Source organism: Notamacropus eugenii, chromosome 3 (assembly GCF_028372415.1).
Source record: "Notamacropus eugenii isolate mMacEug1 chromosome 3, mMacEug1.pri_v2, whole genome shotgun sequence".
Lineage (NCBI taxonomy): Eukaryota > Metazoa > Chordata > Mammalia > Diprotodontia > Macropodidae > Notamacropus > Notamacropus eugenii.
The window spans coordinates 422039875-422052752 of NC_092874.1; the positions used below are offsets into that span (position 1 = coordinate 422039875).

The following is a 12878-nucleotide window of genomic DNA, read 5'->3' on the forward strand; positions in this document are numbered from 1 at the left end:
GCTGCTGAACACTAATGGAAAAAGTCATCATTCTGATTGGGTCCTCTACAAATTCAGATTATCTTCTTTCAACTGTGTCCTCACTGGTACATAGCAATCCTTTTTTTCTTCACTGACTAACACACACTGCAGCAGCCATTCCGGACTTTCTCTTCTTGCCTCAGTTTCCTCATACTATTCCTCCTCTTCCCTATCAGAAGAGGACATCAACTCCATTGCTGAGAAGGGAGGTCAGCCACTGTGAACTCCACCTTCTCCTCTATGGAACATTCCAAAAGTATTCGACATCAGAGGTATAGCATGTGACACTTTAAGTTTGCAGGGTGCCTTAATCCATGATATCATCTGATCTTCCCAACAACACTGGGAGGTAGTTATTATTTTTGTTTTTACAGATGAAGAAATTGAGGCTGAGACAGGTTAACTGATTTGCCCAGGGTCACATAGCTAGGAAGCAACTGCACAGAATTCAAATTCAGGCCATCCTGACTCTAAGTCCAGGACACTATCCATTGCTCTGTCTCCCTGTATAAGACATAGTCATTGTCTTCATGAGATTTACAGTCTAGTAGGATTCACTGAAGGCCATAACAAGCAGGTCCCATTCTGTCTCTGCCGGTACAGTAGGAGAACAATACTAGTCACCAGCACTTCAGTGACATTTATTAAAACCAAATCACTTTATTGATACTTGTATTACATTTTAACCATATAGTTAGCTCTTTCAGAATCTTCTAGAAATCAATAGTCTCTTTATTATATTGTTGTGAACAAGATGAACTAATAGGACATGGGTTACAGTACAACTAATGTATTCTGCGTTGGTTGTAAAGCTAAGAAAGTGTTGACTGATGTCACTTTGGTGTTTCCTACTCCTGCTCCCCAAGTCTGTCTTTGACCTTGTTTCATTCAGTAATTTTATCAAGAACTTGAAGGGAGACAAAAAATCCAGGGCTGCCAGGTTCACAATTTCTGATGTGGTTCAGGGGCATGCTTATAGTGTGCCTATGAAAATGTATATCCCCAAGAGTGAGAACTAGGAGTTTTCTGTAACCATAAACTCAATAAGAACCAGTTGTGTATGAACTCTTGGGTTGAAGTAACTCTGTGCCCACAGACAAGTTCAAAACATGCTAACAGACCCAAGCAAAGAACAGCATTCAGCAAGTAAAACATTTAATTATGATTGCTAAGTCTTGTTTGACTCTTTCTGATCCAATTTTTTTCCCACAAAGGTACTAGAGTGGTTTGCCATTTTCCTTTTCCAGCTCATTTTACAAATGAGGAACCGAGGCAAAGAGGGCTAAGCAAATTGCCCAGTCACACAACTAGTAAGTGTCTGAGGCTGGATCTGAACTCAGGAAGATAGTCTGCCCGATTCCAAACTCAGTGCTTTATCCACTGCACCACCTAGCCACACTCTGAATTTGGACAGGTACATCAGGTACTCATTACTCATTACTTTTTGGCCACTGTTGGCCAGAAAAACTCATCATCGTGCTGTTCTGCTGCATGCAGAACTTGAAGTTTTGAATCCAACAACCTACTACTATTGCTACTTATTTTAAGAAAATTACATTGCTCTGTATGGTCACAAACTTCAGAGTAAACTCCAGTACCTTTCCTTCTTCCTAGAACACTCATCTTCTCCTGTCCATGATCATACATGTCTTGTGGGAAATGAAGTCCTTATTCTCTTCTAAGAAGCATTCATATTTGGGGAGTAGGCATCTTGGGAAATAGAATCCTTTCACACCTCAGTTATGCCTGTCAAATGCGACTTGGCTGCTGAAAAAACTAGCTTAACTTTAAGGCAAGTTAATAGAAGGACAATGTGCCAAACATGGAAAATAAAAGTATTCTGTCCTGGCCAGCCTAAATTTTAAGTATTGTGTTTGGTTTTTAATGCTACAGTATAGAAAAGGCATTGATAAACTAGAGAAGGGTGAAGTGCACCAATTTCTGTGTGGATACATGAATGAAAAAGCTTACTGTCTGCTAAGTGTTGGGACCACCAATCAAAAACAAGATAGACCCTTCTCTCACATTCTAATTGGAAGCCACATATATAGGAGGTCTTATAGGCATATCAGATAGGAAAGTTCTATGACTTTTAGGGTATGGTGGCAAAGCTGATGTTAAAAGTCTTTAATGTCATGTCCACTGATAAAACCATCTCTAGCTTTGTTGTTGAACCATTTGACAGTACTAAGGGACTTTGGTGGGAAGAATGTTCTTTTCTGGGTCTTCAATAGCTATGCCTCCTGTTAAGGAGACAGAAGCTGTAGCACCTATAGGAACAGGATAGGTCACGACTCCATGAAGAAGACACTGATATTTCCATGGTTCTTGGACTTACCTGCCTATTCCTGGCAATTACACAGGCTGCTCCCCTTGAACATAACTATGAGAGGCTAAGCTGGAAACACTGCTGGTGGTCTGAGTGGGTGGGAGGAGTCCCCACTATTATCTGGATTCACAACTCTGGGCTTTCTCTGTTAGACCCTTAGGGGAGGTGATAGCTGACACCACAGCAGTGATTGGCTTCCCTGGCATGTGCTGCTCCTGTTTTTTCTTCAGGGTACCTGACTACTTCACCTAAACTGGCATGCCAGGTCAGCTGGTGGCAGTTGGTGGGATAGCTGGCTCCTTGTCCACAAGTGTTGCTTCCTTGGTTGATGGCCACAAAGGCAGTGCTTGGAGAAGTCTGGAGGGAGAGGAGTCACTATTCCTGAGGCTTTGGAACTAACTAGTGCACATCAGTAGCAGTTGGTCAGCAGTTGGTATTGGTGGTGGAGTGTATGATGGGTCCCTTCTCTGACTCCCTTTCACAACAGCTTAGGAAACCTGGGTAGAAGCCACTCAGGGGGTCTGGGAGGCACTGCTAATCCCAATGCTCTTACAGATCAGGGACCTGGGCTATCTCAATTGGCATCTGAAGGGCAATAGTCATTGAAATGGAGACAACGGTTGGGTTTGTTGTTTGAAGTGTTACCTACAATTTTTCTTTTTTTAAAAAATAATTTATTTTTAGTTTTCAACATTCATTTCCATAAGATTTTGAGTTTTAAATTCTCTCCCCTTCCCTCTCCTCTGCCCTCCCCAAGACGGTGTGCAATCTGATACAGGTTCTACTCACACATTCATATTAGGCATATTTTCACGTTATGTGACATGAAGAAGAAACAAAACAACAAAAGAAAACAACAAATAGCATGCTTCCATCTGCATGCAGACTCCAAAGTTCTTTCTCTGGATGTGGATAGCATTTTCCATCATGAGTCTTGGAGTTGTCTTAGACGCTTACACTAATGAGAAGAGCCAGATCCATCAAAGTCAGTCATCGCACAATGTGGCCATTACTGTGTCCAGTGTTCTCCTAGTTCTGCTCATTTTACTCAGCATCAGTTTGTAGGGGTCTTTTCAGGTCTTTCTGAAGTCTACCTATTCATCATTTCTTATAGCATAACAGTACTCTATTACATTCATATACCACCACTCGTTCAGTCATTCCCCAACTGATGAGCATCCCCTCAGTTTCTAATTCTTTGCCACCACAAAAAAGCTGCTATAAATATTTTTGTACATGTGGGTCCTTTCCCCTTTTTATAATCTCTTTGGGATACAGACTTAGTCGTGGCATTGCTGGGTCAAAGGGTATGCAGTTTTATAGCCCTGTGGGCATATTTCCAAATGGCTCTCCCAAATGGCTGGATCAGCTCCCAGGTCCACCAACAATGCATTAGTGTTCCAATTTTCCCACATATTTTTCAACATTTATTATTTTCCTGTTTTGTCACGTTAGATAATCTGACAGGTGCTTCCACTTTTTCTCTGGGTACCTCGTTGCTCTCCCTACCTACTCCCATGAACGTATATAGACACACACACATGCATACACACATAACACTGTCTCACAGTCTCTAATGCAGAATGCACTAAGGCATCCCACAACTACACACTACATGACATGAGAGCAGAAGCTGTCTTATCTAAACTTTTTAAACAAATCTTCCTAACATCTGGAAGTGTTTTTCAGGTAGCGGCCTTACACCTTCTGGATTTTAAGGCGCTTACTGTCCTACATGTCTGCCTTTACTTTTCTGCTAGAAAGGGCATGGTTTCAGGGAAGGAGCACTAGACTTAATGACTGGTTTCTGGCTCCATAAGACGCTCAGTTTGGCTACTCATCAAATAGGGAGCATGGATGCGTCTGTGGGTGCCACTGCCACGCACCGTTGCTTGTGTTCACACGTGGCCGTGAGTGGCGGGCTTCCAGCCCCCCCCACAAAACCTGAAGTGATGAAGAACTACTGGGACAGGTGTGACAAGAGCCTTCCGACACCAACACCGCACAGGCCCAATTCCCAAACTCTAGAGCAGGACTCCCATAGTCCTCTGGGGCTGCCTTATCCTGACCGCACTGCTGGTGCCTCTTCCCTGAGAGCTCTAATGCTGGCAAAATGTGGCCTTGGCAAGATGCCCACCACAATCCTCCTTTTCCTTCGTTTGTTTGCTGGTCAAAGTTGCAACAGCTCATAATTTTCGGGGGGAAAAGAGTGGGAATTCGGTGAGGGGCCTCCCTTGTGCCTGGCACGCTGTCGGCGGACGCCCTCGAGGCCGCCGGGGGTCTCCGGGGTGGCCCTGGCCGTCCCCCCACCCCCAGGTCTAAGGTGAGGAGGGGGGAGGCCAGCGGGGTTAGGGCGGGCGAGCGGCCCAGCAGGAATCAGCATCCCCAGCGGCCGCCGTGGAGAGGAGCGCGCAGCCCCGCGCACGTAGCAGCCCCAAGGCCGAATCTCTCCGCCGTCCGCTCCCAGGCAGAACCACAGCTTCTAGCGGGCCCTCCCGCCCTTCCTTCCACGCACCTCGCACGGACGCACGCCCCCTCCCCCAACCTCGCCCTTCCCCTTCACCCTTGACCCAGGCTTTCGGCCTGTGCTCTCTCCCCACCCCCCGCCTTTCAACAGCCCCTCCCCTTCCCTCCGCCCATGGCGCATGCTCCATGATGCAACCGGCCCCAGCTCCCAGGCCTCAGGCCTTACGGCCTCCTGGAGGCCCGCTAACGGCGGCGGAGGGAGGGGACAGTTCGCTTGGAGTCCCAGCCCAGTTTGTCTCCTTCCCTCCTCCCACCCCGTCCGTCCATCCACTGGGAACTGGGGGGATGGGGTGTGACCGTGGCGGGGCTGGTGGGGGCGGGTGGTGCCTGCCCGTCCGTTCTGACTTGGGCTGAGGAGCGGGCCTCATCGGGCTTCGCTGGGCCCGCTCGGGCCTGTCCTCACTTCCCCCTCCCTCAGCCTCGCTCCCACTCCAGCCCAGGCACCGCCTCTTCCGCCGGCCCCTGCAGGGTCTCCTTCCCGTGCGGCGGCGGGCTGTACGTCAGCGCTCCCCCGCTCGCCCGCCACACACTCCCCTCCTCCTCCTCTCCTTTCCTCCTCCTCCTCCTCTCCTCCTCCTCCGCCCTCGCCCCCTCCCTCCCTCAGGCAGCAGCAGCAGCAGCAGCAGCAGCAGCAGCAGCAGCCCCAGCAGCAGCAGCAGCGGGAGGAGCAGCAGCCCCGGCAGCAGCAGCACCAGCAGCAGCAGCGGCGGCGGCGGCAGATCCCTCCCCAGCCATGGCCCTGTGAGGCAGCAGCACATGGCGGCCGCAGCAGCCATGAGCGCCCCCCCGACTCATACAACTCCCCCCTAGACACCGCCGCCTGCCCGGCTCAGCCCCCGACGACCCAGCAGCCACCCACCCGGCCCAGCCCGCCCGCCCACCAGCCAACCGCCTCCAGCCGCCGCCGCCGCCGCCAAGGAAACCTCCGGCTCCTCACTCATCCTCCCCCGCCCCATTTACCAGCCGCCGCCGCCGCCGCCGCCACCACCGGAGACCGAAGGGGGGAGCTCCCGGGGAGGGAGGGAGGGAGGGAAGGAAGGGGACGGACACCAGCCCGCCCGCCAGTCCAGCCGAGCCGCCGCCGCCGCCGCTGCCGCCCGCCGGGCTGAGGGAGAGGAGCGGGCGAGGGGAGGGGGAAGGGCAGCCTCCGCCAGGGACCTCCGCCCGCCGCCGCCGCCGCCGGCCGGCCTGCCCACTTCACCTCATCGCCGCCGCCGCCGCCGCCGCCGCCGCTCCCGCTCCCGCTCCTCCTCCCGCGCCGCCGCCGCCGCCGCCGCCATGGGAGTCCAGGGCTTCCAGGATTACATCGAGAAACACTGCCCGAGCGCCGTGGTCCCGGTGGAGCTGCAGAAGCTGGCCCGGGGCAGCCTGGTGGGCGGCGGCCGCCAGCGGCCCCCCCAGACCCCGCTGCGCCTCCTCATCGACGCCGACAACTGCCTGCACCGTCTCTACGGCGGCTTCTACACGGACTGGGTGAGCGGCGGCCAGTGGAACCACATGCTGGGCTACCTGGCGGCCCTGGCCAAGGCCTGCTTCAACGGCAACATCGAGCTCTTCGTCTTCTTCAACGGGGCCCTGGAGAAGGCCCGGCTGCACGAGTGGGTGAAGCGCCAGGGCAACGAGCGCCAGACGGCCCAGCAGATCGTCAGCCACGTCCAGAACAAGGGCACCCCGCCGCCCAAGGTCTGGTTCCTGCCGCCCGTCTGCATGGCCCACTGCATCCGACTGGCCCTCATCCGCTTCCACATCAAGGTAAGGGTGGGGGGCCCCTTCCCTGCCCCCACGCCCGCCCCTCCCCCACGCCTGGCACCGCCGCCCCCCTCCGGCTGGGCTCCGAGCACCCTGGCATCACAGCGCCCCCTCCTCTCCTCGGGCATCTGTACACCATTGGCTGGCTTCGCCTCTCCCTTGCCGAGCTCCCCCTTGTTCCTTGGCATCCGAGCGCCCCCTCTCATCTCCCCTGGCATCGGCCCCCCCCCCGCCCTGGCCATGGCATCGACGTTGGCTCAGTGGCACCCACCCAGGCCGAGAGGGAACCCCCTGCCCCCGGAACGGGAGATGGATTTAATTGGCCCGAACGCCCGGGGCGGGGAGGACTGTTGGGGGTGGTCTCTCGGGCGCCCTGGAGTTGAGCTGTTGGGGTTCGGGAAATCGCACCCCTTGCCCTCCTTCCCGGATCCGCAAAATGTCGTCCCAAATTGGCGGTGCTGGGGGCGGGGAGAGGAGACCGTGGCCGGGAGACGGAAAGTTTGCAGCGCTGGGCCTCGGGGGAGGTTGGGGGGGCCGTGAGCGGGGCCCCCTGGGAAGTGGGAGCCCTGGGCTGAGCGGGCGCCTCCTGCAGCGAGTCCTGGAGCGCCCGGGCCTCCCGGGCCCCCTCCCTCCTTGGGGGGCCTTTTCTGGGGGGTTGTGCCTTCTCGCTCCAACTTTGTTCCCCCTTGATGATGAGAGTGAATTTTCCCTCAGACTTTTGCCCCCAGGGTTTGGGGAGGTGTGCGGGGGCTTCCGAGCGGAATGGGGGGCATTTCGGGGACATCTATTGGGATCAATCTCTCCTCCCCGCCCCCCCGTCCCACTTTTTCGTCTTGAACCTTTATCTACGAGGGTCGAGTTCGGTAGTAGTTACTTTCTCAAACAGCAACAGGTTCTGCGATGGAGAACAAGATCATTTAAGCATAGCTTCCCGGAGCCGAAGAATAAAAACTAAATTTATACTAAATAGTGTTAAAAGGATTTTAATCCGTACGTGGCTCACTAAGTTGACCGAAAAAGTTAATTGTAGAACTCTGGTTGCTTCAGATCTCAGAACCATATTGCTGGTTTAACTTTTTTTCCCTTAAAAATAATCCAGCTTTGATGCTCAGACTTATTTTGTCCAATTTTTGCAAGTTGTAAACCATTGGATAACCTTTAGAGTTAGTTCTGCCCTTTGGGGGCATCCATGTAAGAGCTTGCAGGTGAAACTAGCAAGTTTCTTGTGTGCTCGATGGGAAAGGCCGGCGTGACGCCGAGTGTGGAAGCCGGAGACCCCGGGAAAGCGTGAAAAGTTCGCGTGAATGTGCGGGCTCCTGCCTTCTCGCCGGGTGAATGCTCAGCGACCTTCGGGCGGTGCGGGGATCGGTGCGGGGATCGGAGGAGGGCTTAGCCCGCCCGGCTTTGTGCTGCCTCCTCGCCCGAGGGGCCGGGCCGGGGCTCCCAGGGTGTGTGTCCCAAAGTTTCGCTTTTGGTGTGGGGGGTTCAAGTGGAGATGAACCCCATGTGCGTGTTTCATCCTAGGAGCTCCTCCTTCCAGCACCGCCGGCCCGGTGGCGGCTCCTTTATTTTGGCACGAAAGCGAGCTGGAAGTTTGAGGGGGTTTTCACTGCTCGGATAACTGCCTCCTGAAATGTAAGGAGAATTCAGACCCAAATGATGGCGGAAGTCCCACCTCCGTCCTGGTGCTATTGGTGAAAATGGGTTTTGAGTCTGTGGGTCGATGGATCCTGAGAAGCGATTGGCCCGGGGGAATAGGAAACGTGCAGTGTGTCCCTGGCTTCGCGGGGTGCTGTGCGGGGCGGGTGGGGGCCGCCCGGGAGCCGGGGCGGGGGGGCGGGGGTCCGGGGGGCCGCCCGGGAGCCGGGGCGGGGGTCCGGGGGGCCGCCCGGGAGCCGGGGCGGGGGGGCGGGGGTCCAGGGGGGCCGCCCGGGAGCCGGGGCGGGGGTCCGGGGGGCCGCCCGGGAGCCGGGGCGGGGGGGCGGGGGTCCGGGGGGCCGCCCGGGAGCCGGGGCGGGGGGGCGGGGGTCCGGGGGGCCGCCCGGGAGCCGGGGCGGGGGGGCGGGGGTCCGGGGGGCCGTGGCCTCCCCCCGCCAGGGGCTGGTTCTGAGCCGGTTGTCACTGCCGTGTTGCTTGGGAGGCGGGCAGCCCGTGGCAGCTTTTACTTTGAGAATCAAGTCCTGTCCTCCCTCGCCGAAGCCCTGGAGGTTTTCCTGGAGCCCGTCGGAGCAGCGTGACCCGGTCTGTTACCGCCGAACCGAACCGGGAAGGTGTCCGTGCGCCTTTCTGACCCCCGCTGCCCAGCGCGCAGTCTGGTTCCGGCTGGACGGACGCACTTAATTGTGGAATGATTGTTAAATCGTGTTCCATTCAGAAGTGATTTTTGAAAAGGAAGACTTACTTTTTCACGTGGATCCCCGAATACAAATACTATGAAGAAATGCTATTGATAGATTGAAACACTATAAAAATCTGAATCAATTATGAAGATAAGCGTAGTAATTGATATCTAGAAATCCTATCTCTCAGGAGCTGATAAAAGGCCTTGGAGGAGTTAAAAAGGACCCTTCCATGGAATGGTCATGTCTTTGATTCCTAGCAGAACCCCTCCTCCCCTGACCCAGATCCTACTTGTTTTTCTTATAAATTTATTCCATTCAGTAGAAGGTAAGCTCCTTGAGGGCAGTGATTTTCAAAATTGTCTTGTAGACTTTGCACCTGGCACAGTTCTGTTTGAACATAAGAGGCACTTAATAAGGCTTATCTGATTTCCCAGATTCTTTTACCTTCCCAAGAAGCTCAGCTCAGATTCCACCTCCTTGGTATGATTCATTTGCTGATGTTCTTTACTACTAGTGCTTTCCCCAGTTACTTTGGCTGTATTTTTATATTTGCTTATTTTAACCCCTTTGGGGGGGAGGGCCAGGGAGAAGACTTTTATTTTTCTGTCTGGGTCCCTAGCGTGGCACATGGATAATAAATGTGTATTGATTGATTGATATTAGGAGAGTTTGAGATTATGTATAAATGTGCAAAGAAGGGAAGGGAAGGGAAGGGATTTTAATGCATATCTCTTCTTTGGAGAGAAGCCTGGTCATTATAATTGCTTAGCATTCAGTAGACTGTTTAAGAAGGAAAAGAAGTATATAATACATTTTAGAGAGATTTCCATTAATAGTTGGTTTTTATAAATATTTTGGCACTTAGAAGTAAATTTTATATCTTTGGAAAATGTACTTATGTACATTAACTCTTTCCCCAAGGAAGCCAGGTATGGCAGTGGATCGAGTGCTGAACTGGTATTAGGAAGACTGGAATTCAGATTTGGGCCTGGACCCCTTCTAGCTGTGTGACCTTGGCCAAGTCATTTAACCTCTGCTTGCTTCAATATAGTGAAAATAATAATGGCACCTACCCCAGAGGGTTTTTGTGAAAATAAAATGAGATGATATTTGTAAAGCACTTTACAAACCTTAAAGCTCTGTGAAATACTGTTACTGTATACGAGGCCTTGCCATAATAAAAATGTGCTAGTTTCTTGGCTAACTCAACTGGAAGACTGCAGGGTTTGTGTTTTTTTAATCTAGTCAGTCTTTGACTATCCATCTCTGCTGACCGTGTACCTTAGAGTCCTCTTAGTTTTGGCCAGGGCCCCTGTAGGATACCCATTTAGAATGCCCATGGCATTTTTTGAAGATGATTTTTCTCTCTGGTCCCAGCTCCTCTATCCCTCATTTTACATGTGGCCTTGGGTGAGTCAGCTGATGGGGCTTTGGTTTCCTTCTCTGTAAAGTGAAGAGCTTGAGTAAGTTATCTTTCTAGATTTGAGTTTCAGTTGTGTTCCACCTTACTTGAATGGTCTTTTTGGCAGCTCTCACTGTACCTCTTTGGGCCTTGTGTCCTTACTATTAAATGAGGGGATGGATTAGATTTTCTCTCAGGTCCCCTCTAGCTCTGTATACTATGATTCTGTGAGGAATTGAATTAAGGTCACCCACTTTTTCTTACTTACACTATTAAAAAGCCTAATCTGAATTTGGTTTTAGCTAGTGTCATAGAAGATACTCCCAATGCTTGAACTTCATAATAGCCTTTGAAACAGAAATGGATGGCTTGGGTTTTTTTTAGGCGTTTTGGTATTAAATTATCCTGGGATCCTCATGTAGAAATGTTGTCTTCAGAGTACATGCTCCCAAACCTGATTTATAGGTGAGGCAGTTTTAAAATGGGGTCATTCCAAACTTTATATTGAAGTTTTCTTGCACAAAAGTAGGATATATGCTTAAAGCAAGGGGTATGAGATTGACTAGTATGACCCAATGGTGTAAATACTACATGTTCCTTTTTTGATGTGACTTTACTAGCAAAAATTCGTTATTAAATAACACCATTCCTTTTGTATACTTATAGAACATAGGGAATTGGTGGTTCTAGAATTGATTGACCCATCCTGTTCTTCCATACCTGAGTAAACAGAAGGTTAATTTTTTTAGTAGCTTTTCTTAACTGTATGAGCCATTTAGAGCTATATTTTTATAAAAATTATTTAAAATCTTGAGCAGCATCTGTGGTCATCGAAAAATAAGTGGCATTTTTCAAAGTCTAAAGTAATTTGGCTCCATTTTATACCCAATAAGCTTAGCTACTTACAGGGTCAGAATAGATGCTTTGCTTAAATTTGATTCTCACTCCTCCGGATTGGAACTCTTAAGAAAAAGGGAACCCTTTAAAAACATGGTTGAGATGAATTTTTAAAATTTACACGAGGAAATAAATTTGTATTTTTGATGATGTTTTTTTCCTGACGTGTTTAACAAACAAAATTTAGAAAGGGTGGAAGCAGGTTTTTAATGATTAATCTTTGGAAGTCTATCAGAAGCATTTTATGATGCTAAGCCTTGCCCTTACTTACATTCTTTTTTTCTGTCTAATTTTTTTTTAAATTTTAAAAGTAATATTTTTCTAATTACATATAAAGTGAATTTTTAACATTTGTTTGTAAAATTTTGAGTTCCAAATTCTCTCCCTTCCCTCCTTCTCCTCTCTCCCTGATGTGGTTAAGCAGTTTTATAAAAGTTGGTTATAAATGTGTGCAAAACACATGTACATATTAGTCATGCTGTGATAAAGCCACAGACCAAAATAGTAAAAAAAAAACAGTGAAAAATAATAGTATGCTTTGATCTCTGTTCAGACTTCCATCAGTTCTTTGGAGATAGAAAGCATTTTTCATCATGAGTTCTTTGCAATTGGCTGAGATCACTGTATTGCTGAGAATAGCTAAGTCATTCACAGTTGATCATTGTACAGTATTGCTGTGACTGCTGTACGGTGTTCTGGTTCTGCTCACTGCACTTTGCATCAATTCATGTAAATCTTTCCAGGTTTTTCTGAAATCATCATTTCTTAAAGCACATTGGTATCCCATCACAATCATATACCATAATTTGTTCAGCCATTCCCCAATTGATGGGTGTCCCCTCAATTTCCAATTCTTTGCCACCACTGAAAGAGCTGCTATGAATGTTTTTGTACAAATAGGTCCTTTTCCTTTTTTAAAAAAATCTCTTTGGGATGCAGACTTAGTAGTGGTTTTTCTGGGGCAAAGGGCCTGCACAGTTTGATAACTTTTTAGGCGTACATAGTTCCAAATTTTTCTCCACAGTGGTTAGATTAGTTCACATCTCCAAAATCAGTGCAGTAGCGTCCCAATTTTCCCACATCTACATCCAAGATTTATCATTTTCCTTTCTGTTACACTAGCCAATCTGAGGGAGTACCTCAGAGTTTTTTTTAATTTGCATTTCTCTAATCAGTAGTGTTTAGAGCTTTTCTTCATATAATTATAGATACCTTTGATTTCTACTTCTGAAAACTGCCTGTTCATATCTTTTGGTTATTTATCAATTGGGGAATGTCTTATATTCTTACAAATTTTACTCCCTTCTCTATATATTTGAGAAATGAGGCCTTTATCAGAGACAATTGCTGTAATCCCTACCTGTATTCTTCAGAATTACAAAGGTCTTTTAGTTTCTCTGAGAATTCACTGCCAGTATTTTAAGAAATTCTAAGAATTTGACTGTAGCCTAGTCCTATTTACAGTGCATATATCCCAGGAACTTTGGAGAAGTATCCCTGCCTACCTGAGTTTGGGATTCTTAGAAGCTTTTCCACAATCTATTGATTGGTTGGAATTTTTCCCGTTATAAATTCTGTCTTGTTTGAGTACTTTAGCCCCTTGGTACTTCAG

At 49.5% G+C, this 12878-nt stretch overlaps 1 protein-coding gene across 5 annotated transcripts in view; it reads left to right on the forward strand.

The window, feature by feature from the left end:
* Positions 1–6067: 6067 nt before the first annotated feature.
* FAM120A (family with sequence similarity 120 member A) overlaps positions 6068–12878 on the forward strand; it is a 140597-nt gene continuing 133786 nt past the window's right edge. For 2 of the 5 annotated variants that reach the window (XM_072598223.1, XM_072598228.1), the window contains exon 1: positions 6070–6628. In XM_072598223.1, coding sequence (XP_072454324.1) covers positions 6155–6628 — 474 coding nt within the window. In that variant the 5' untranslated portion in view covers positions 6070–6154. Of the gene's footprint in view, positions 6629–12878 lie in introns of all 5 variants that reach the window. The other 3 variants (XM_072598225.1, XM_072598224.1, XM_072598227.1) reach the window with 3 other exon arrangements.